The sequence below is a fragment of the Atractosteus spatula genome, chromosome 1 (genome assembly GCF_055471065.1).
Source record: "Atractosteus spatula isolate fAtrSpa1 chromosome 1, fAtrSpa1.hap1, whole genome shotgun sequence".
NCBI lineage: Eukaryota > Metazoa > Chordata > Actinopteri > Semionotiformes > Lepisosteidae > Atractosteus > Atractosteus spatula.
In genome coordinates, this window is record NC_142706.1 from 11961798 (window position 1) to 11987036 (window position 25239).

The following is a 25239-nucleotide window of genomic DNA, read 5'->3' on the forward strand; positions in this document are numbered from 1 at the left end:
AGTGCCTTTAAAGGTTTCATACAGCCATCTATCACCACTTTTAATGAAAACCACTTATATCCTGCATGTCTGACAGTATTTCTGTGTTCATGTGAAACTGACAGAAAAATCACACTTGCACTTGGATGTTAAATTTTTCAAAAAAAGCTTTCATACTGAAAAAGTTGCCGTATGAATTTTGTTACTGCCTTGTACATTTTTGTTCTATGCATTTGTGCAATATTTTGTGTTAAAAAAGGTCTTAAATGTCTTCCGAGTGATTATTTTCAAATTGATTTCCTCACTTTTACTACACAATGCCTAAGACAGCACTGCATTGATCTCTACAGCTACAAAAGCCATTCTTTCCCAGAAATTACCTCTATTGGTATGGTTGTGACATTTCACGCTGAAATTGCAAATGGGCTGTCAGCGCTCATTAACCATGCTGGGGAAAGTACAGTTTGTCATTGGAATTTTATACAACATGGACATCAAAGTAAAATTCTCTTTGTATGCAAGAGGCAAAGACTTAATGCATCACTTGAAGACAATGGTATGAACCTTTATCTCCGAAATCTTCAGTTGGCTGCTTTTGTTCAGAGAAGAGATGTTCAAGGCAGGATAAGGGAAAGGCTGCAATAAGCAAGATCTCTTCAGACTGGAAAAAAGACACAGGGTGCACATCTGATGCCCAGAAAGCATTCCTTCTCAAAGAGCAATTAGTTCCCTTTCCTGTATACAAAAATGTGTATACAGTATAATGTGTGACCTGTAAACCTATCTGTAAAAGTCATACAAACTATTTAACTTATCAGTATTTAGATTTTGAGTACTATAATCTAGCACATCCTTACTCAGAGACAGGAGACAGGAGAACATGGTATTGAGTCAGCAGCTGTACAGAGCTTTCAGTACAACGATCACAGACAATGCAAACCAGAGCAGAAGTAATGCAGTGTTTTAATGTAGGCTTAGCAACACACTTGACTAGCTCTTGCCACTTGTAAGTTTGCACATTTCTAAATTCTTCCACAGAGGATGGAGCTGTTGGTACATTTCAACACCACAACTTATTGAAAGAACAACTGTCCGGATGCATGTGAAAAAAAGACATAAAATTGTTTTTTAAACTACAAACTTGATATAGGAAATACTCAGTTTTGCACAGTGTACACAAAGTGTAAGAGCTCTGCGTTGGCCTTTCTTTGGCTAAGACTACAATCCCAATAAAGGAAGATGGCAGAGTAGTCTCATGCAAGGTGTAGCCTGCCATTTTCTCATCTGGCTGGTCTCTCTGCATTCCAGCTGATTTTCCCAAGTAAATCTGACAATCTTCAACGCCGTACTCACTGCACTTGCAAAAATGTGAGGCAAGCATGTTTTGCATCTTACAGGGTTTTTTTTGGTAATGTAATCTTTGTTTCACATCACTTAAAATGGTGAGCATTAGGGAACACGCTGTACATAAAAGAGATGCAGTGTCATTGAAAACAAACTATTCTGAGAGAAGGACTTCACATTTACTGTTAACTCTTGTCCCACATTTATATGTCCATATTTATAATAAACCAGCTTTTTGACCAAACCAACTGATAAGACAGACGCCAAGGGTCATAGGACTCATGACTGGCTCCAGTTGCTCATCTTAAACGCCTGGTACATTCTTGAAGCTCACCCTTATCCTCTACCTTGCCAAACCGTGTTCACCTCACGGCATCCCACAAAACGTAGGTCTGGTCACATCATGAAAGTGGAGGAAGAAACAGGTACAGTAGGTGGGAATTTCTGAGATCGTTATAGACTGAAGTTCAAGGTACAGCTTCTCTAGGCCAGCTGGGAAACACCAGGCCAAAGCAAGGATGGGGCAGACGTCTTCAGATTTTATTCATTTATAAAAAACGGACATGAATTAGAATCTGAATATATTGAAACGCTACATAAAACAAGCCGCTGCTGTCTTTGCAATAAATAAGGGCTAATCCTTTGAGCCCAGGAGCTGGCATGAGCCTCTTTACCCTTCTCAGAGAGACAGTCCCACAGATAGTGAGGCCTTGGGGTGCTCATCATTAGGTCATCTTCTTCCTCTTCTTCCGCTCCACCCGCTGGTTGTACACGATGAGCGGCAGCTCCAGTATGCCTATCTTGTGGTCCTCCATCACGTCCCCCGACGCCAACACAGACTTCTTTGCAATCTTCAGCCTCATGGATCTGGCCACGTCAAGCATTCTGAACCGCACAAACAAAAAAACAAGAGGTCGGTCATGGACGTGTGCCGTTTTGTGTGGTGGCACAGATCAAAATCTCACAGACGTTCACATTCAACTCGTTTTCTCTTCGATCGTGGGTTTCCACCCATTTCCAACCAGAGGGACACCCCTTCTAAGAATCAAATTCATTCACGTGCTGCAGCACGAACCTTACGAAATTAATCCCAGCCAATACCAGAGACATCAACACAGGAGGAAAAGTTTGAAGGGTGATCGTGACCTCTGACCCTTTGCTCATCACAGTAAAATGGCCTTACTTATTTTCAGTGAGGTGCAGGTCGCGGTGCAGGAGTGTGAGGTCAACCTGGAAGTCTCCGATGTGCAGCAGGAGGGCAAGAGCGTAGGCAGCGATCTTCGTTTTCATGGAAGAAGGAATCGTGTTGTTGATACTAAGAAAAACATACACGTATGGGAAAGGATTAGGCTGAGCGGCTCCCCATTTCCGTACAGATGCAAAATCTTCCTTCTCGGGTCAAAGCAAAGCCTGGCCTACAGCATGAAAACTTTTTTAAACTTTGATTCCAATCATTTTTCAGGGAAGGTAACAGAAGCTTTGAAGTAAACGTCCACCTCAGTAAGCCTATATGTTTTGAGTTTCACGTTTATCTGCTACTTCACCTGACCTCCCGTCCACAGCTGTACAGGGATTATGGGTAGCCCAAGACAACCTACAAGAATATTACTTAAAAAGCCACGACCACACTAATGTTTAAAGTTACATGTGAAGAATAGATATCTGCAATGATATTAGTAAATCTTAAAAGGTACTCTGTTTAACTAAAATAGACACACATGGATTACAATAATGAAAACGGCAGCCAATTCTTAGCAAGAAAAAGAAAAAATCTAGCCTTCCTCTTATATCCAAAAATGTGGGAGGATGTGTGGAGGTGCAGATAATCGTGTTAAGTCCTATAGCTACAGAGAAATCTCCCACCTCTTGGAGGTTCTTAAAACACCCACTTGAACTTGTTTTGCTTAAGCCAATCTTTACATTGTTAAAATACTTTTTTCCAATATGAAATGGTTTAATTCTAAAATCCAGTTTTATATCTTCACATTAACTGTAAACATTAAGTATGCGACACAGCCATGCTGGATTATCAAGGTGGATATGCGAGGGTACCAAAGAAGCAGATCTTTGGATTTGCTCTCTTTTTTCAGCATAACATGCTACATTTTATCCTTCATTTATATGTAGTTTTAGCAACGTATCCCTTCAAATGACACGATGAAACAAGTTCCATAACTCAACATGTACAGATGCCTTTAAGAGACACAGGGTATTACCTTTAAGCAAGACATTATAAATAATTTATTATTTATTCATTAAAAGATTTAAGCACCTAAGTGCATTAAGCACTTGTATACAAATTCTAGTAATTTCTGAGGAGTTTTAATGATCGCTTACATTCCTGATGGAGCATTCCTCCTAGACACTGCATATGGGTGATTTAACTCTGCTGATGGAAACATGAGTGCCCTCAAAGCACTTTTCAACGCTGAGTTCAAACTCACACCGGTACTCCTTGTAACTGCCAGTTTGACAATTCCAGGTTTAATTAAAGAACACAAGGGGAACCTCTCAAAGCCCGCAGTGCCCTGAGGGGTCTCACAGTGTGGCACCAAGCGCTACTCACCGGCCGTCGCTGAAGGTTTCCATCGTGAAAGTCTTCAAGAACCGATTCACTACTATCCTGGGACAGCCTTCGTCCAGGCTGACTGAAAAGTAAGAATGTAAAAAGTGACCAACCTGATGGAAACAAGCTGCCGGCAGTGCCACACTATACCCCCAAGATTTTGAAATCGGCACTTTCAAACACAAAAGCTTTCTGGACGTTATTCCGCTGCCGACCTACAGTGTTCTCTAGATGTGTGCTAGACGAAGAAAATCCCTGTTGCTGGCATTCCTGCAGCTGTTTTGTGTTCAGCAAATTCCCTCTCTACTCAGGCGTCTCTCTTTCTGCAGTCATCTGCAAATTTTAAGGCTCAGAGGAAGAGGAAAGCCCTTGTGGTCCATCAGCAAAGGCTTTTTAAAAAACAAACCTGAACTGGAAATATCAAATAAGAGAGCGAGAAGAACTGAAAATGAACAATCCAAGACTAAAAGAATTTTGAGAGTGCAGTCAGGCTCAGGAGATGGATATAAAGCAGCCAGGTCCGGCCCAGCACACGTTATTGATGACCGTCAAATCAGCAACAGCACCAGCAACACCCTGCTTTGCATGCAATATCTAAGCTTGACTTGAGAGATACGAGTTCAGGCATCTCCTCTTCATCTGGAGCTCTGGCTGGATGTCATCACACACACCAGAACAGCCCTGTCTTGCACTGACTGTGCTGCACATTGGTTTTACATTGCACTGTACTGCACTCCACTAGTCTGCCTGTCCGGCTGGGGAGTCCCAGTGATGCTCCTGCTCTTGGGTGATGCCAGACTTACACTTCAGGTTGATCCTCCTCTGGGAGGACAGCTTGATGAGCTGCTTGAGGTACCAGAGGCAGCGGGCCATGTGCTCTCGGGATTCCTTGTCCTTCGGCAGACACTGTATCTCCTGGATCAGGACCTGAGGACTTTGGAGCACGGACAACACAACAGGTCAGTCAAGCCACGGAGAACTGGGAGAAAGCTGCTCAAGAGATCGTCAGTCAAAAGAGTGGGATTTTCCTCATTATTAAGAGATTTTCTCACTGCTTTTTTTATCCAAAACAATGTATATTCTCATCCATTTATACAGCCGGGCATTTTACTTCAAAACAATTTGGAAGAAGCTTACTCATGTGGGCGAAAGTAGTTTCTCACCTGGGATTCGAACCCAGTAACGACTCCTGAACCCTTGTTAGTGAAATAGGACAGCAAGTGCTGTAGTGCCTTTGTAACACTCATCCCGTAGAACACTAGGAAGATCTTGAATGTGACAGGATATAGATCCAGCCTGAACAATGCTACCTCTTCTGCAAAAATGTTTGTTATTTGAGAAGAGCCCCTCTGGGGAATTGCACAAGCTTCCTAGGTACCCTACTTCAAGTACACACCTCTGAACACCACCTTACGTAGTGCTACATTCCCAGTGCAATAAATAGCTGTGCAAATAAACAGAAAGTTGTTCTGGGACTTGGCACGAGTCCGTTATGAAATATGCTCTGCAGACGGAAGGAATGTAAATCACTTCAGGCGATGCTTTTCAAACTCGAACAAGAAGGCAACAAGCACCGCTGCCTTTAACGCTCCAGTGCGGCGGGTCGGCCCGGATCAGGCCCTGTCCTGTGGCCGGGCTGTCCCTACCTGCCATCCTCGCGCATCTTCAGAATGTCCTCCGAGGACAGCTCCTTCAGGGCCTGAGCGGGTACCTCCAGCGCCTCGTACTCGGCAGGGGAGATAACTGAGGTGCGGCTCAGGAAAACGGGCACACCTGCGGGCCCCACCAATCACCCGTCACCTCCTCAACCTGAAGTGAGCATAGGCCCTACACTTCCTAAAGGCATTCTCGAGGATTTGTGAAACGTTTAAATGGCAAAGTCAACAAGGGGAAACCAGGGACATTTCGGTAACTTTTGTTTTTCTGCACATAAAAGCAACCCCACCTTGAAAAAACACCATAAACTACAGGACTAGGTTATGAGAATTTCTCATTTTTTAAATATATTCCTTAACCCCCCCCCAAAAAAAAAACCCAAAACATTTAGCACACTGCAACACTAAAAGTGTTGTGATTAGATGAATAAATATGCATTTCTGCTCTTTTGTAAAATGGTTAGCTGTGGAGTTCTGTTAAGAGACCTCCTAGGTGACTCCTTGCTTTTAACCTTTACAAACTGTGGCAGTGAAAACTACATTTTAAAATACGTTTGAAGTTAGAAAAAATGCTACCACTTAGAAATGTGTACAGGGGTGTCACGTAATGATATAAGATACAGAGTCGTTACATAAAACAGCAACACGACTACTCAGACCTTGGAAATCTTGGTGATCGGCCTCAGGCAGCTCATAGCTGAGGATTACTCACAGAGCAAGTTAGCGTTAAGAGTGTTCCGAGCTGCTGCTTATTCTGTTCGGGATGGTGATTAACCAAGAGGACCATTATGTGCCATTAACTTTCCTCCCAAGAGCAGTTAAAAGTCTGAATTTTTTTTCCCCAAAAAAAGCAACATCCCCGTATCTGCTCTGAAAGGATACTGTCGTCAAACAGATAGACGTCTTCAAGCTTGTCGGCGTCTGCATGACAGGGCAGCAGGGACATTTCGTGCTGTGCCTCAGTCTGCGCCACATCCTCTTCAAGGGCTAGAAAACAGACAACAGGTCACAGCTCTCAGAAACACTGGAAGGCCCCCCTCTAACACAATCGCCTGTGATCCCCATGTTGCTTTGAGTCGACACGTCGAAGCTCTGTTATTGCATGTTCCAGTTAGCCTTATAATTAACATCTTCCCCGCTGACAGTACAAGTAAGCTTCCTCTCTCTCGGGTATGTCTTACAGAGTAAGGTAATTGCACAGTGAACAACAATACGACCTCATTTTCCTTCTCAAAGGATGCCAGTGGTTCACAGTTCGAGAGGGGCTCTCTTCGCTCCCGCTGAGAGGCAATACCCTCTGGGAAGGAGGGAGGCAGCTGTCCTCCACCCTCAGCGTTGGCTGGAGGTCAACAGGGGAGCTAGAAGGAGCACCGTGGGCGGGGCTGGGCGACACATCCCCTGGCAGCTCAGCCGAACCCCCCTGCTCAGTGGCGGCACAGCGGATCCGCGGCCCCTCTCCCCGGCGGTCCGTTACCTTGAAGCCCCTTCTTCTGAATGACGTTCTCCGCCGCCTTGGCCACCGCGCTGTGCAGCATCTCGCTGCCCACCTGGTTCAGCCGGCGGGAGCTCAGAGCCCGCTTCTGCTTGTTGGTGCCGAAGGCCTCGATCAGGGAATCGACCTGTCGGGAGACCAACAAGGGCTCACACTCAAGCACGCCACAGATAACTCGCTTTTTTTTTTTTAACGCGCGCCAGTTCCATCGGTCCTTCAACTGGGAAACCGAAGGAGACTCTCGTTGCAATTGTCCCCATTTTCAATTTTACAAGCTTAAGAGGGCTGAGCAATAAAAAGTGTTTGACTGTGTTTCTGTGCAGAGCTGTTCGACATAAGGTAAGAGTCCTGACAGATCATGTATCAGGTGCTGGGATATATACAAGAGCCTGAAGTGGTTTAAACCTGAAATGAATCCAATAGGTATGCTTAAATAGCTAGCTTATTTTGTACCCAGTTTCAATTGAGACAGAAGGAAAAGCCTATAGTTGTTGCTGAAGACTGGTCTTGCTGCCCTCTGGTGGAAAGTATTTCTCCACACTAGGGACTTATTATACTGTATGTACTTTATCTTTCGTCATGCACAAAAAAGTAAAACCTGAATAAATATACTAATCAGTGCTGCTTCTGATGAAGTGCTGCTTCAAGATGAAGTATTTGGTTCTGGCAAAAACTGCATTTAGCAATGGGTTGACTTTGTAAAACTACTAAAGAGTGTTGGCCATGAATTCCTTAAAGGCCAAAAGTGATCACTTTAAAAAGACAATTGTTGCCACTGAGATTAAAGAAAACAAGAAGAAACATGAAGAATTTTTTTTTTCCCCCTCAAACTTGGAGGTTTAGTTTTTGGTGATAAGAGCAACTACAGTGCAAGACAGGAAGTTTGTTTTTCAGTTACAGTTCAGCATTGCATTCATTAGCACAGTAGCCCAGCTGAATCTACGGCCCGGACAAGACAATGGAAACATGGCAGTGAATATCTTGTGAGAAGAAACTTAATACAAACTTGCTTCCTCCATTCACAAAGCATTTGAAGCAGTCCAGAACCAAGAGATCAGATCACTTTAAACACTACAGTACCTTTTCTCTGTATGACTTATTCTTGTTCTCCAAGGCGTCAACTTCAGTTACAGTTTCACCTACAAATATGCATGCAAACATGTAAGTATTTTTGATAAATCAGAAGGATACGCATTCGTTTTCCAAATACAGAATAGACAACTCCAATGTCTAAGAAAAAGGCTGTAAGGCGGCAAAATCTGTCCCCGCTGCCATCGATAACTACATGTTTTTTAAACGTTAGAGGTTTAGACACAACATTAAAGATTTGCAGTATATCTTTTACATGTCATATGGGAAAATAAGTGTTTTAGCAAACTAGGTGCACTACCCAACTGATTTGGAGACATCGGCATACCTGGAATTACTGGTTGCATACTGAACAGTTCCACATTGTGCACATTCATTATCCTGGTTTTCTTGTCCAGAACACCCACATAGTACCTGGGGAATGAACACATCATGTGTTAGTGTAGCGAAAGGACACAGGTACAGTGTTCGGTCACATGACCCCAACAGAACTGTGTACAGAAAAGGCTTCTCTCAACTTTTGTTGACTTCATGATCGCTTTCTGTCAGAGTGCAGTTCTTCACTGGTCAAGAAGTATATATGTATACATCCGTAGAAAATGACTTTTCAGATCATCCGGAACATTTTCTGAACTTTCATCAGCAAACTTGAGAGAAACATCTTCCACCTGCAAAGACTTACTTGCAAAGTGTGTTACATTTCAAGGCTTCAGCTCCGAAATTATTCCCAACGTAGCAAAGCCTGTCTGTTTCTGCAGCCTGTGACGAAACACAGGAGACAGAACCTGAGTCATCAGGATACCAATCTTCTATTAACCCTCATCTATTCGTCATTTTTCAATAACTGCTTAATACAAGACCGGATCACAGTGACAAGGGAATTAACTTTTTTTAGCTGTTAACAAAATTCCAAAATTGGTTATAGAGAATGGCCCCACAAACCATTTTTGCTATCAAATCATTACCGATTTCAGTTTGTATATATTAATACCAGGAGGAGGCAGTTTATTTGTTGGAACTGTGGAGTTTTGCTTTTTTACTCGAAAATGTACTCAAGAACATGCACATACTGAACAGCACAACAGAGCCTCTGGTTTAAAGCATTTAATTAAGCAATTCAACTACTTACATATTGGCAGACAACAATGACAATAAAAATGCAGTTTTTAGATTAAAGTGGGCCGATACTTAATCTGCAACTACATTTAAACGTACCAGAATGCGCCTGTTCTTCTTTCTTGGATTGCTGAGATCAGTGTTTCTGTATAACGTGAAGTCGACCAGGTCTGCGTTTCTGAGTTTGCCATTGGAAAACTGAACTGCAGAAGAAGATGTGGGAACCAGCTATGATTAACTAAGAATGTAAAAAAAAAATCAGCAAGGCATTATTTCTGTGTCTCAGACCAAGACAATAAGCACAACGGTCAGAAAGACTCCAGGTTTACTCATTTTGCTTAAATAAGACACAGCTCTTATTACCCGAATACGTGTCGAATTGGTAGAATTAAGATTCGTCTACACTATAATCTATCGTTTTCTTTAGTATCGATCTAGAAACCTAAAACCTTCAGGATTATACACCTAGACAACCAGAGCTAGAATTTTTAAATTAAATTAAACTTATTAGTTTTAATCATAAATTCCGTTTATCCAAAATCATCTTAAGTATAAAACGTGCACTGACTTCACTCACAGTCATTTTACTACCACGTGTACGACCAACATTGCAGCAGAGAAAATATATTTCCGAATACGATTTTTTTTTCAGCCGGTATAAACTGGAAGAGGCGGACTGTCTCAGTTTTTGAAGCAATTCGCAGTATACCTATTGCGGCAGGCGGCCGTTCCTCCCGTTCCTCGTTGCAGTGTTTCCAAACATAGGAGGCTGCCATTTCTGCGCTCGGCTCTGAACCCGAGAGCGACTTCTGAGGCGGCGGGCGTCAGCGGTGCTTATAAGTGACAGCGCCCCCTAGCGGCGAACTCCGGCTCTACAACGCCCACTCGGCGGGGGCCATGGGGCAACAAACTGGCTTGAGTCGGGCGTTTTGGGTGCCATCGTCTGGAATTCACGTTTCAGGTCCATACGGTTGGATGTGTTGGTATTTGTACAATACCAGGAAGAGATAACATCTGCTTTTGTTCGTGTGTTTCAAAGCACAGATAAATAATAAACGTATGTAGTTCCATATAGGGTTCCAGTAAGGAGTTTTATTTTTTTTTTCCCAACGGGTACAATACACAGCTAATATTAAAAAAAAAACCCAGCATAACAACAAATGAGTTATTTTCTTAGTCTCTCTGACACTCGCACCAGGTTTTTTTTTAATCAAATCAACAGCACTAAAGTCATCAGACACAAAATAACATGCCAGACTTCACAAACCCCAGTCCACCATCAATCGGTCCAGAAGTTTCTAAACGCCAAAACATTACGAGGTACAGTAAGGTGGTCAGAGGAGTCAGAAACGTAAACTTCATTGACATTTGGAAACCCTCGTTGAGCATCTTCTTGGGAACTTGTAGGATCGTATTTTACAGGATTCGTTTTATTCAGGAAATCGCTGCTCGTTTTCCATTTTTATCAATACTCTAATCCCTCTGACTTTTTTAGTTAGGTTCCCCTGTCGTGCTGTAGTGACAGTTTGAGCCTCAGGAAGAAACGGCGGTTGTCCCGGCTTTAGCGGATCAAATACAGAGCCAAAACAACAAACGTGTGAACTGTACAACGTTGATCTAGTGGAGGATATTTATTTAAAAAAAGTTTAGTAACGGGTCATGAATATTAAGCAGTTTCCTAATTTAGTCGAAACGTTGCTGGTGTCCAGCGTCTTTTTTATTCATGACAGGAACGTACCAAAACAAAAACACACACACACACACGAAACACCAAAAAAATAAACCCCTATCCTAGTGAGTTGCAGCCCGGCTCTCAATCGTTTGGGCTGTAGCTACAACAAGCGAGGGGCTCTGTAGGTTTTTTTTCTCTCTCTCCGGGTTTTCGCGGCTTGTTTCTCCGGCCAGTGAATCTGCCGCCCCGGAGTGAAATAACGGGCCCCCGGCGCTGCGGTGCAGCAGTCAGAAAACGTCACTCGTCTGGGATATTGCTTTCCCGTTCCGGTTTTTGCAGATTTGCAGGAAAAGGAGGGGAACTTTTTTTTTCCCTCTCTCTCTCTCACTCGCTTTCTCGGACTGTTAACCCCCCTGTTCCGGGGAAACTACTTTTGTTGTTGTTGCTGTAAATGTCGTTTTTGGACAGCGGAGGCATCGAGTCCGGGTACATGCTAGAGGGGATATCGTCGTCCTGAATCACAGAAGGTAGGCTTTGCGATTCCCAGTCTATTCCCAGTTTTATCCTGGGCAAGCCTCCCCAGTGCACGACAGCACGCAGGCGCTGGATTAACAACACAGACATCAGACAGACTGGTCCTGCAAGACAGCGAAGAAAAGGGAGGAGGAGACCCCCTCCGTGGACAGGATTTCTCTCCGTGTTCAATAAATCTGAAGACGCACAGGACGGGAAAAAAACGCCTCTGTTATCCGGCCTCTCAGTTTGGGCTTCATGTGATATGTTCCCAGGGGTGTGCTTTGTTCTGATCTCGGGTAAAAGGTAACGTGTGTGTGGTCTTTTTTTCCCCCCTCCTGCTGTTGTTTTTGGCCAGTGACACAGATCAGAAAATAATGTAAAGCAGACCTGTGTGAGACGGAGAGAGAGAGGGAGACAGACGAGCCAGACGAGGCTCCTGGATGCAGAGCCGAAAGCCTTTTTCCGGGGGGGATAAATACAAACACAAAACTGAATAATATCGTCTGCATGAGGGAGATACCGATCATTAATGGCAGCTACTGTATTGTGTTTATCTGGAAGTAATAAATACCTGTGTGGGCTTAACCTTCATCTACGAGCCGAACGAATTTGATCGAAAAAAATCATATTATTTCGCCGTTTCAGGACCAATGTAATCTAATACGATCTGCAAACTATGCCTGCTTGCACGAAGTGATGGATCCACAAGTCCAATAGGAAAAGAATAACCGAATATAAGTAGCTGCATATCCTTAGCCGACAGCGATGTGTGTTTTTTATTTAAAATAATTGTGCCAAGTCTTCGAAATCGCCAGTCTTATTTTGCTGAATTTAACATTTTTTTTTTGTAATGCATCCTCAGTGTAGTGCGATGTCGTTACAGAGTGCATGGTAATATATCACAGCGATATACAGTTCGGGGGGCGAGGCTGCGTTTGGCAGACGTTACCTTGAATGAACCTCTCTCGGCTGAACTGATTGACAACACGCAGCCCGGAGGTTACGCCGGGCTCTGGGGCGCCTCTTGCTCGCCCAGAAACCTGGGGCTCTTGGTCTGACACCATATTCGCATGCTTTTGACTCCATTTGAGAGAAGGGGGAAGACTATGAAAGTGTTGCTCTGCTTGTCACAAAGCAACGCGATGTTTCAGAGACTTGGACTTGATTGCGTTTGCCCCTCATTGGGGAGAAAAAAAGTCGTTTTCAAAAACTCTTTTGTTACTGTTACGTGGAACCCAAAAAATACTTTCGACGTATGTGTGCATCTTGTCTTGCACCAGGGGGTAACTGTAATGTAATTCGATGGATGTGTAGCTTTTTGAAGTAAATTCACTGTAAATTCTTATCCTGTCGTTAAAATAAATGGGCGAAGTAAGATGTGAAAGATAAACATGATGTCAAATGGAGATCCTTTCTGGGGTTTTTTTGTACGCATGTCGTCTTTAGTTGTATACATGCTCTTGAATATAGTAGCTGTTTTCTTTGCGCGGGTTGGAATGTAGAGAAACTAGCATGAAAAAGAGCTCCTGCTTATTCTTACTTCTTACCACTTATATACCCACGAAGCAGGGTATTTCACTCGCTTTGTGCCAGTAGAGATTGTGTAGTCCAGTCATTGTTGTAGAGAGGATTTGTTCTTATCTGTCTAAATAAAGAAAAATATGAGAAATGTTCTGAGCCATACAGATCAGCTCTGAAACATGAGAAGCATCAGTCCAGTTCTCTGTGGTGTCACACTTTCCCTGCTATCCAAGGTGCCCTGGTCTGCAGGATTGTAGCCTTTCCTTGAGAGACAGTGTCTATTCTGGAGCCCAGGAAGAGGGTATACTGCTCAGTCCTCACAGACCCCGCATCCATTATTGCTTAATCAGTATATAAACTGGCGAGGAAGTGTCCAGAGGCCCAGTCAGGTCCACTTCCTGTTCAGGTTTGCTCCTCTCCGAGGGGAGGTGGGAGGGACTAGAGATGGTGGATCACAGAGTGTTGGGCCTTTACGTGATTCATGCCTGTTGGCATGAGGGGATGTGGTTTGTCCTGCTCCTGAGGATTCGGAGGCACTGGGGTCTGTCTGTCAGTGAGCGTGGCGCTCTGAAAGAGTTTACTGTCTACGGTAGTTGAAAGATAAGCAGCCCTACCACATTCATGTCACATCTGGGGTCCGTAAGCTTGTTTTGTAAGATCCAGTGCTAAAACGGCAATTACTGGGTTTTTTTTGTAGAGGAGGAATTGAGTGTATTTTTCTTTGTACTTTTAGTTGTACTTTGTGTTTTTTAATGAGGGAGATTTATCCTTTTAATAAAAGGTGGAGCATAACACAAGCGTGCAACAATTCTACAACAGTTTTAAATACAAAGCAAATAAGCCATACAGCAATGCTGTTGTTTTCCCTGTCACTGGACAGAGTAGCAGTGTTTTCTTTTGTTTGTGGCTTAATCACAATACCTGATTTACTGTAAATTGTTGTTTGCTCAAGAAAGCTAAATCCTTGAAGCAGCTGGAACCTTTTACCGGCAATGAACTAAGAAATCTGCAGAGTGCAGGACTAGTGATGAGACCTTTGCGTGTTGCTGTTAAATCCTACACATTTCATACTTTTTCTTTCTTGTAAAAAAAAAAAAATGCAAGATGAAAGCTGTAAAGACGAATTTGGAGACCTACAAGAGTGAACGTTCTTTGGCAAGACGGCTCCAGGTGTGTTTCAATTTCAGTCACTTTGCATAGACAGATGCTGCAGATATTAAAATATTTCAGATGCTTTTGCTTTTCTCTCTGGTCAGATTAATTTGTGCGGCTCATGAAGCTCACGTCTTTCATTTGGCTGTGCAGAGGAAGTCTTCATTTCCATCCTCGGAGCTCTGCTATTGGTGGATACCAGTAGCACTGTCTGAACTGTATAGAATAAGGAAAGGGCAGTTTGAACTCAGAACCTAGCTATGCATCAAGGAAAGTTAGTTCTGGATAAATCAAATTGCAATTAATCCAGAAACTTTGTTTCAATGCACTGCGTAATCCTAGGTCTGTCCATATTCTTGTATATATTAGACCTAAAACATAATTAACTCTTCATAAAAGTCTTAATGAAAGATGAACATAGTCTAATTAATATATAGTTAGATTATGTGATTGACAAAATGTTCTAACAGTAACTGACCTTTGGAACTGGTGGCACCTCCTTCAGCTGCAATAACTTCAATTGGATGTGTACTGTAACCGTTTATCTGTTACTCGTATCAGCTGTGAGAAATGTGGCCCATTCTTCCTTACAGAACTGCTTGGGGTCTCCATGAACAGCTGAGCATGACCAGTTTACGTCAGGTCCTTCTGTATCATTTCTGTAGGGTTTAGGCCTGGACTTTAACTCGGTCGTTTTTCTTCTTCTTCTGCTATTGGTGTTATGGATCTGCTTGTATGTTCAGAATTGGTGTCCTGTTGCATGAGCTGATTTCAGCACAGCTGCAGCTGATGAATGGACAGCCTCACAGTCTCCTCCAAAATATGCCGATACAACACAGATTTCATTGTTTGTCAATGATGGCAGGTCATCTGGTCTCGGGGCAGCAAAGCAACCCCAAACCATGCTTGACATGTTGGGATGAGGTTCTTCTGTTGGAAGACGGATTCTGTTTGTTTGTTTTTCAGTCTCACCAGAAAGTTGTACTTTTGACATAAGTGTCCAGAGTATCTTCCTGTAGTCCTGTGGATTTTCCAGGTGATCAAACATTTCATGGGTGACAGTGTTCTTTTTACAGAGCAATGATTCCTTCCTGGCTGTGCTCCCACGAAACCAGCTCCAGTTCAGCCTTTTCCTGATGCTTGAGGTATGAACGCTGACATCGGCCGCAGAGAATCTTGGATTTTAGTTTTTGTGACTTCCTGGATGGTTTTTTCGAGTTTCTGCTGGGAAGATCTTAGAAAGACACCCAGTCTTGAGTTATCACGGTCTTGAATATTTCCCACTTGCAGGCAGGAGGTTCACTTAGCCTGACGGGTGATGCAAGGATCTCACCCAGCTGTTTCTGACAGGGTATTGGATTCAAAAGGAAGGCTTGGTAGCGTGTTCCACACTCCCCCCTGGTGTCTGGGTGAAGAAGTGCCTCCTGTTCTTAGTTTTAAATGTATTTCCTCATAGTTTCCCCTTGTATCGTCTGGTTTGTTGTCACTGTTTGCTCTGAGGAAATACACAGGATCAACAAAGTGAGCATAACTCACTGTAACCACTGCGTCTCTAGAGAGAACATAAGAAAAACTTGTTTAAATAAAAACAAATAAGTACTAATACGTATTAAATAAGGAAATTCTCTACAGTCGCTTACTGGAAGTTATCTTCAATTTCTTTGCTGTTGTTTATGGCTGCTGTTTGTCTACCTGCAAGCAGTCGCATCTATATAAAGTTTAACTTCCAGTGTATTCTATGAATCTTATGTAGGTTGTATACAGTAGGTCGAGGCATTGGAACCAATAACCTTTACTCCATTTTTAATGCCTCTCAGAGTATATAGTAATGATAAACCTCCTCTTGGCATGACATGATCCTTTTTTCAGTACATTTCGTAAACAAGGATGCACTGTGTTCTGCACTGAATCACGGCAGAAGACAGCTATTCCTCAGAGTTCGGCCCAGGTCATTTCCAATTTTTAATTCTGAAATGTCTGTGCAGTGAGTCGGCTGTTTGTGAGACCAGTTCAAACCGTGTCAATGGGGGATTAACCTGGTGTGCTATATGAGTAAAAGAACAGTATATCCTGTAAAGCATTGTAGAGAGGCACTGACTTTCACAGGATATCCTCTTGTAACAGAGCATTGTGCAGCTGCAGTGCTTCTGTCTGTTGACTTTTCTGGTAGCAACAGTGAGCTTTTTATTAACTTGAGCTCTGGTGCATTGCGAAGTACCACAAAAGACAATGGAGGAATGTTTGTCCGACATTTCTCTTTCATCTGCTTTTCATGCTATCTGCTAGTTTTCTCATGCACCTCTTATAATGTTTCCTCTGACGTCTTTCCCTTAGAGCTTCATTTACAAGTAGTTGTGTAACTTTATGTACCTGAAACATCTCTTGGATACCGAGTGTCCTTCATTCACAAGAGGGACCAGCTTTGAATTCCATATTCAGGGCAGCCTGTATCTGCAGTGCAAGATTTAATGCCAGAGTATTTGCATTTGCTAGGTCTGGCACAAAATTGTGCAATGCAGATCAGATGTAAAATACAATCAAATGTGAAATTGAGCTCTGTGTTACAAACTGAGAGGACAGAATTCAGGAACTAAAGTGATGTTGCACAAATACTCAGACTCTTAAATCACATTGTTAGAACATATGCACGGTGTTTATTGAACATGGAAGTGCAGTGTCCCTGGTGTTGTGGCTTGCTTTCATAAATTCGTCTGCAGTTTTATCTGTTTTCCCTCAGCAACTTTCTCAGTTTTGTTAAGATGGTGGAGGTACAAACCACGCTGTAGCAAATTCGGGGTAGAGGTTGTCTCGGGGTTGTTAACTATCTTGCACATTCAGCCGTGAAGTGCGGTACTCTCTGTTTCTTCAGTCTCATGCTGCTGGATTCGCAGGTGCCTCCTAAGTCTTCAGGTCTGCTTGTGTCAGAGAGTCTCTGTGTCTGGTCTGTTACCGAATCTGCAGTCATTTTTTCTTCTGTCAAGCAGGTATTCTGTCCAGGGCAGTGTAGCATTGTAACACATCTTCTTCCGTTGCTAATATGCTGTGTCCCAGATCTGGCTGCAGGAAAAAATGGCACCCTGTACATCGTGTCCTCTTTTCGAGGATCTGAAACATGGCTACCTCACGTATGGTCAGACAAAAAATAATTGCTCTTATGTTAGCTCCCAGGGAGCTGCCTCTACCAGCACCTGCAGCTGGTACAGCTCCCATCACCCCTCACTGCTCATGCATGTTGTTTTTTTTCGAGTGCGACAATCATCATTTACGATGATTACCTTTGTTCTCACATCAATAGCACATCTCTTCTTAGATTCTGTGGCCAGAGGCGAAGGGGTTTTTTAACTGGCTGTGGTGAGTGGTGCTCTTTTCATCAAAACCTCAGCCTTTCCGTTAACCTACCGAAACACTTTTGGGTTTTTTTCCCCACAGTGGATTTGTATGTTGAGAGCAGCGCCATTATTTCTCAGACAGGGTAAAACCCGATATCGTGTACTTTACTGTACCAGAATGACCATGGTCAGTTGTAGTACCGAGATTGGAACTGCCTGAACTTCATCGATTTTCTCCATTTCGACAGTGTAGGGTTTGAAACCCTTAGAATGGAAATAGTCTTTTAACCTGTCTTGTTCTCCTTGTGCACAAGTGTAGAAGCTTGTGAGGAGTCGGCGGGTGGCCCACTGTGAAGCCCCAGCTTGTGTTCTAACAGATCCCTGATCAGGGTCTCCGACTGGCCTGTCTTTCTGTTTGTTACTGTGTTATATCTCTGCGTTGATTGCTAATTACCCACCTCGTCTCCCTGCCAGTGTCATGAAATTCCGGGGGACAGAGGATGGGCATCTTACAAGCATCAGGCTAGAGCGTCCCTCCCATTGACTCCTCACAAACCCTTCTCCTGGTCAGCCTGACAGTCGTTCAAATCAAATCAAAGTTTATTTATCAAATGCACAACAATACAGCGTGCAGCGGTAGTTGCTGGCGATGAAATGTCTTTTCTGCGAGCTCACAAAAAACAAGAATCACAAAAGTCACAAAATTAAGGTTACGAAAATAAAGTTACATAATAACGGATAATAATGTAATAGAAATTGAATAAAACTCAATATGAATAGAGCTGCTGTGTGTCCATGGTGTGTGCAATATATACAAGTAGTGCGGTTATGCTGAATACAGTGAAAACTGTGTGTCCATGTAGCCATTACAGGTGATTTGCTAAAGGAGCTGCAGGTTGGCTGTTAAGCAGTCTTACTGCCTGGAGGTAGAAGCTGTTCCGTAATCTGTTGGACTTGGACCGAATGCTTCGGTACCGTTTACCGGACGGTAGGATGGAAAACAGTTTGTGACTGGGATGACTGGGGTCTTTAAGAAGGGACCTGGCCTTCTTCAGACATCTAGCTGAGTAGATATCCTGGATGTTTGGTAGTTTGCAGCCGAACTGACATGACTGATTCTGACTTGATTCAGGGCACTCTGTGGTTTTACTTTGCATTTTTATTCTTCTACCTTCTCGTCTGTCCCATCCTTACAGCGATATACTAGGTGAAACTTTGCTGATACCTGGCACTGGTCTTCATTTGATATCCTTGAGGTGCAGTATTGATCACTGCCTGGGGGTCTTTTTTTTCCGCTTTTGGCGCTTCAAACCAAAATCCTACGGGAGTCTTCACTGTGTAGACACCCCCGATGTCTGCTTGCTCTTCATTCACGTAATCGGAAACAGATTTATGAGAAGACATTTCATTTAACATAGCGCAAAAAACATTGATTGTTGGTCAGTCAACCTTAAAATACCAGTGGAAACTTAATTACAGCCCTCCCCCACCTTTGTTAATAATGATCCTTATTGCTCATTAGGCAACAGGTAAGGATTCTAATCTGCACCCGGCCATCTTGTCTTGAGAAAGGCTTACTTTGAGTATTATTGCAGTATACAGTCTGTTTAAAAGGTTCACTTTTCATGCCTCCTTTTGGATTTGAGTTATGTTGTGCACCTTCTTGTAGGCGTTCCTTACAGATCTAGCTTGACTCTGTTTTTCGGTTTTCCGATCTTTCTAGGTCATGGATTTCCCAGGGCACTTTGACCAGATCTTCCAGCAGCTGAACTACCAGCGCCTGCACGGGCAGCTGTGCGACTGCGTGATCGTGGTGGGCAGCCGGCACTTCAAGGCCCACCGCTCGGTCCTGGCGGCCTGCAGCACCCACTTCCGGGCCCTGTTCACGGTGGCAGAGGGCGACTCCAGCATGAACATGATCCAGCTGGACAGCGAGGTGGTGACGGCCGAGGCCTTCGCCGCGCTGGTGGACATGATGTACACCTCCACCCTCATGCTGGGCGAGAGCAACGTCATGGACGTCCTGCTGGCCGCCTCTCACCTGCACCTCAACGCCGTGGTCAAGGCCTGCAAGCACTACCTGACCACGCGCACGCTGCCCATGTCTCCTCCGGGAGAGAGGCCCCCGCCGGAGCAGCAGCAGCAGCAGCAGCAGCAGCAGCAGGCCGCCAGCTCGCGGCTCCAGCGCTCCTTCCTCCTGCAGCAGCTGGGGCTGAGCCTGGTGAGCTCGGCCCTGAGCGGCGGCGAGGAGGGTACCCCGGCTCGGGGCGCGGCCGGCGTGGTGGAGCAGCGGGCCTCCTTCCCCATCCGCCGCTTCCACAAGCGCAAGCCCTCCGCCGCCCCCGAGGACAGGCCCAGGCAGCGGCTCCGGCCCTCGGCCGGGCCCGAGGAGTCGCTGGTGATCTCCGAGTCCGGGGGCCGCGAGTTCTTCTCCCCGGACTCCATCAAGCTGGGCGAGGGGACCAAGCCGGACGCGGGCCTGGGCGGGGGGGCGGCGGCGGCGGCCGATGACGGCGCCGGGATTTTGGAGGCGCCGTACGGGGGGCCGCAGGAGGACGCGCAGATGCCCAGCCAGTCGGACAGCGGCAGGGCCGGCTCGGGGCCGAGGCCTCAGCCGCAGGCCGGACAGGGAGCCGGGGACGACTTCCGGGACCCCCAGCAGGAGCTGCCGGGGGACGGCGAAAAGGAGAAGGAGGTGGAGGAGGAGGAGCACATGCGAGTGGTGGTGAAGAGCGAGCCCCTGAGCTCCCCCGAGCCCCAGGACGAAACCAGTGACGTAACCTCGCAGGCGGAGGGGAGCGACCAAGTGGAGCCGGGGGCGGACAAAATCGAGCTGAGCCCGGAGAGCAGTGACCGGAGCTTCTCCGACCCCCAGTCCAGCACCGACAGGGTCGGGGACATGCACCTGCTGGAGGGCGCTCGAGGGGGCGCGAGCGGCGGAGGGGGTGGGGGCGGGAGCGGCCCAACTAGTAACGACAACCTGGACACCAAGCAAGCCTTCAGCATCTCCAGCTTCCTCACCAAGGGCTACACCGGGCCTGGCCAGGGCTCTGCTTCCATGACGGACGACAACCTCCCTAACACTACGAGCGCGGAGTGCCGCATAGAGGGAGAGGCGACCTACCTGCTGAGCCCAGAGACCATCAACGGGGGCTCCTCCTCGGGGAACTCTCTGCTACATCACCACCCTGCATCTCACCACCACCACCTCTCGGGGGAGGTGAACCCTTTCGGTGACTCAGACGGCCACTTCCTGCGGCCCATGCAGGAAGGCCTGGGCTACAGGGGGAGCGAGCAGTTCGCCCTGGACTTCCAGAGGTCCAGCCTGGGCCTGCACTCTTTCTCTCGCTCCGCCCGGGGCGGCGCCTCGGCCAACCTCGGCTTCCCCGGCTACCGCCGCATCGCGCCCAAGATGCCCCCGGCCGTGGGGGGCTCGCTGCGGATGGAGGGGACCCAGCTGCAGGACGCCTCTTCCTCTTCGGCGGGGGGCCCCCACCTGCTCCTGAACGGGGCCGGAGGGGGTTCCGGGTACGAGGGGGGCCCCCACGGGGCCGCGGCGGCGCCCCCGCAGCTGACCCGCGCCTCGGCGGACGTGCTCTCCAAGTGCAAGAAGGCGCTGTCCGAGCACAACGTGCTGGTGGTGGAAGGGGCGCGCAAGTACGCCTGCAAGATCTGCTGCAAGACCTTCCTGACCCTGACGGACTGCAAGAAGCACATCCGCGTGCACACGGGCGAGAAGCCCTACGCGTGCCTCAAGTGCGGCAAGAGATTCAGCCAATCCAGTCACCTGTACAAGCACTCCAAGACCACCTGCCTGCGCTGGCAGAATAGCAACCTGCCCAACACCCTGCTCTAATGCCACCCGCAGAGACCGGAGGCCCCCCCCCACACACACACAGCTACGTCGTGCCCCCTTTTTTGTGGGTACCGTGTGAGAGGAGGTTCTAGGCAACAGTACCCCCCCCCCCCCCCCCCCTTATCTTGAAAACAGCCCCGGATTGCAAAATTAAACAGCAGTCACACAGAAATGAAGTGCTTGCCAGAGCCAAGGGTGGACAGAGCAGGTCATGCCGCGTTGGGCATCAGATTATATGGGAAAACGAAACGCAATAATCCAGCCAGGGTCACGCTCTCTTTTCAGGTGAAGCTGAGTGGCTCCAAGAGGGGTGTATGACAAAATGTGTACACAGAAGATTCAGCTCATCAAATTGTGGCACCGCATTGCAAACGTTTTCATTTTTATTTATAGCCGAACTAGATCAGCGAGAGGACCAAATGTCCAGACTTCACACATTTGGCTTTCTCTGCCTTCGTCAAAAACAAACATGTCATATTTCCCTCCCTGGACACTGTCCTCTACAGTATGTAGAGCTCCTCGTTCACCACTGCTCTGGCACCATACATACTCCCTAGCGTACAGCTAAAAACATTTATGCACTTAGTCTGCAAAATCACTTGGTGTTATGAGGTTCATAGAGCATTGCCTTTAATTACCTTGTGTTCTGACTGTACTGATAGTAGAGGTCTAACTGTGAGGTGTTATTGAAAGTTGCCTCATTTGCTGGTTTGATAACACTATATACAGCAAAATATCACTTTCAAGAGGTGGGCAAGTTTAGAGGAAGATGAAGATGGTGCAGGGTGAAACGTAGTGTCAATTCCTGTGCGGAACTGGTGGGGCCTTGTTTTCGAAGGTATTTAATCCATCAGATTTCATTCACTAGGAGGAGTCAGGAAGAGACTGTCAGGAGACGGCTTCTGATTTTTTTTTCCTAGTGCATGAGTGAAGGGTTTTCAGTGATGCAGTCAAGTGAAGATCTGTAGAGGCATCCTGAACATGCAGGCTTGTCTGAAGACTAGTTTTCCTTATTCCTTCATATTCTCCATGTGACGTCAGGCTGTTGTTCTCCTGGTTTAAGTGCTGATTGGCTTGGTGGCATTCTAACGCCCCCTCTGAGAAAGTCTTTCTAACAAAGGTCTCTTACAGCCTTTTTTTAACTTTTCTTTTGCCTGTTTCTGAAATCAGTCGCTGATTAACGGACAGGATCAAGGCCTCGTGAGGCAGTGTAGGGTGGTAACGTCTGCGGTGCGGTGCACATTGAGGCATGGACAAGGTTACCAACAAGGAATTGATTTTTTTTCACACATATCCAGAAGAGCCGCAAAAGGAGATTGCAGTAGGTCAGATCCTAGTCAAAGGGAAAACCAGAACGGTTAGCGCTGAAGATTTAAATTTGAAAAAACATTCAGTTTTAGATCACCAGCACAGACAGGTACAGGTATGTGCAGTGACCGGTTTCTTTTTAACTCTGCATGCAGCTTCCTGGCATACCTGTGGTGAGCTCTGCCAGCGAGACAGCTGTTTTGCTAATATTAAGCTTCAGAGTAAAACTCGGAAGCAGAGCAGAGAAAAGTGGCTTCACAGGGTAAGCGGGTGTCAGAGGATATCTGTCTTCCCAAGGGACCAGAGAAGCTCCTCTGTGGAAGCAACAGCTCTGATTAATGAAAAAAAGTAATATATGAAGCAGAGAAAAAAATGTATAGCATTGTTGTAATAGAATGTCAAATGAATGATCTTTATTAACGTGTGTTTCAGCCTAGCCTGTAGATGGAGCATCAGTGTGATAGGAGGAGGCAAACCCTTCTTTTGAACTTCCCATGTTAATTGCAGGACGTGTCCCCCAGTAACCACAGCACTAGTGAAGGAGGGTGGTGTAGTCTTATCCTGGGTTTTAATTAAGGAATTTGTTCATTGTTTATCGCAAATATCCCTTTTAAAATATTCCTCTGTGTTTTATGTAGCTTTATGCATTTGTGTAGCATATTTTAACACATTTGTTTTAAGTGGCCAAATTTGCTGTGATGTATCATCATTCTGAACTGGTTCCTGTAAGGCAACAGTAAAGAGAGGACGCAACTGCGCAGTACAGAGGGAGACAGTAAGATGTCATTGAGCGAGAGAAGGCAAGTAGCCAGATGTCAGATTGTGCTGAACTGTTAACGCCATCACCTACAGCAGTCACACGTCACCACCCATTGAGGTCTTTTTACACTTGCACAAAGGCAAGCTCCGTACCATTTCCATTGAGAAATGTGTTTTAATATGAGTTCCCTCTTTATAAAAAAGCAACACTCTTTTAACCGGGCCAAGAACTAAAACGTCACAGGTCGATTCTGCCTAAATTCCGTCTTCTCCAGTCTGCCTCTGCTGAGTGTACTTAAGTTGCCTCTGACTCTGAAGGTGCCAGCCGCCACTGCAGGCGACTGACGATATATTTCTGCACGGTTTGTGCTTCACTATCCCAAAAGGACGTTGTCGGAAACCCAAATTCTGCTTTATTTGCGGAACTTTTAAATTTAAAGAACAATTTTGGATGTAAAGAGAGACTTTTTTTTATATAAAACTGAAGATTTCAGAACTATCCATCCCGTTGAGGTCCGTTTTTGTTTGAATACAAAGAACATTCATTGACATTCGTTGTTTTTGTTTTTATATGTAAATGTCTTGCAGCAAAAAACGAAAGGATAAGAACGTGTTGGTTTCTGTCTTTTTTTTTTCGGTTTGCGTCTGCCCCCATAAAGAAGCGCCTTTACCCCCCTCGTTGTTCTGTAAGAAGAAGTTTTACAGGAATCCCTGTCCCCAGATTTGCACAGCAGTCTGTCTCGGGGAAGGAAGATCTCCCCGGTGTGGGCCTGAGCGTCACATAGGAACAGTCTCTCTCCAGTCGCACAGAATTCCCCCCCCGCCCCCAAGCCAGACGTTTGAGAAACGGAACCGCACAGAAAACAGGGTATTTGACGATGGATTGCTTCGCGGCGAGCAGATGCCGTCGCGTTAAAAAGAAAAGGAAGAAAAAAAATATTAAAAAGCGAACTTTGGATTTTTTACATTCGTCTTAGATGGAAACCCCCCCCCAGCTTCCTGTCCTAAGGACCTTCAGAGGGAACTGATTTAAGATCTCGCAGGAGGTAACGGTTTGGGAGCAACAGAGGTGTTAATATGTAAATAGTGCACATTTACATAGTCTGGGTTCTAGTTTTGTTCTCTGATGAAATATATATTATATTTGGACTAGTGAAGTTTTTGTGTATGTGCTTTTTGTAGCAGTACTTCAGCTGTATTGTATATCTTCACAAGAATTTCTTTTCCCCTAGGGCAAGGATTTCTCAGTCTGTAATTGGGGGATACCGTTTCAGGAGATCATTCTGCACAAGAAACCCCCCCCTCCCCCAATTTAAAACCTTAAATCAAATTATAATGCTGTGGTCTGCTATAAAATATTAAAGGCAGAACTGCAGGTCAGCAGATCCACTAAGAGTGTATTGACTTATACTACTAGGCTTTGGGGGGGTTGAAGTATCCATGTGTTTCTGGGGAACCCCTTGAACAGTCTCCAGGAGCCCCCAGGCCATTGCCATAGGAGACAGGGCGCAAAGACCCAAAGACACTACATTCAAGGTCAAGAAAAAATGTGGCACAAGGCGCAGCAATCTTAAGATAGCCCATCACTGGCTGTATTTTGAACTGCTTGCCTTTTCCCTACTCACAGGACATATTAAGACTAGCTCATGTTGAATAAGGGAAATGATGTGTATAAATTTGGAAATTGTCATGAATATGGACTGACTTTATGGGCATTCAATGGAAACGTATTCGAAAACCCTTGCATTTGTGTATATACAAGCACATGGGAATCATTTACACTTATTTTTAAAGTGTTGTTTGTTTCCTGTCAATCATTTAGAGAAGAGGCATTGAATTCAAAGATTTACCTCTACATTGTAGTTTTGGGAGAGGGATAGAGATT

The 25239-nt window shown here is 45.3% G+C and overlaps 2 protein-coding genes across 2 annotated transcripts; one reads left to right on the top strand and one right to left on the bottom strand.

The window, feature by feature from the left end:
* Positions 1-924: 924 nt before the first annotated feature.
* polr1e (RNA polymerase I subunit E) lies at positions 925-10059 on the bottom strand. The gene is made up of 12 exons (XM_088913061.1): positions 9951-10059; positions 9341-9444; positions 8808-8884; positions 8454-8539; positions 8117-8175; positions 7019-7163; positions 6427-6531; positions 5536-5632; positions 4693-4823; positions 3890-3971; positions 2507-2638; positions 925-2208 (listed from the first exon to the last, which is right to left on the bottom strand). Exons 1-12 carry the CDS (start codon positions 10015-10017, stop codon positions 2049-2051), a joined length of 1245 nt encoding a protein of 414 aa, XP_088769187.1. The 5' UTR covers positions 10018-10059; the 3' UTR covers positions 925-2048.
* Positions 10060-11241: 1182 nt separating this feature from the next.
* zbtb5 (zinc finger and BTB domain containing 5) lies at positions 11242-24303 on the top strand. The gene is made up of 2 exons (XM_088913074.1): positions 11242-11440; positions 19155-24303. Exon 2 carries the CDS (start codon positions 19158-19160, stop codon positions 21285-21287), a length of 2130 nt encoding a protein of 709 aa, XP_088769200.1. The 5' UTR covers positions 11242-11440; positions 19155-19157; the 3' UTR covers positions 21288-24303.
* Positions 24304-25239: the final 936 nt, after the last annotated feature.

Excerpts from the sequence above, each read along its gene's own strand:
- polr1e (XM_088913061.1), bottom strand. The coding sequence starts at position 10,017 with ATGGCAGCCTCCTATGTTTGGAAACACTGCAACGAGGAACGGGAGGAA. Across the intron at positions 7,164-8,116 it reads ATAAGTCATACAGAGAAAAG|GTCGATTCCCTGATCGAGGC; the intron begins GTACTGTAGTGT and ends GTCTCCCGACAG. Across the intron at positions 2,639-3,889 it reads GAAACCTTCAGCGACGGCCG|TATCAACAACACGATTCCTT; the intron begins GTGAGTAGCGCT and ends TGTTTTTCTTAG.
- zbtb5 (XM_088913074.1), top strand. The coding sequence starts at position 19,158 with ATGGATTTCCCAGGGCACTTTGACCAGATCTTCCAGCAGCTGAACTAC.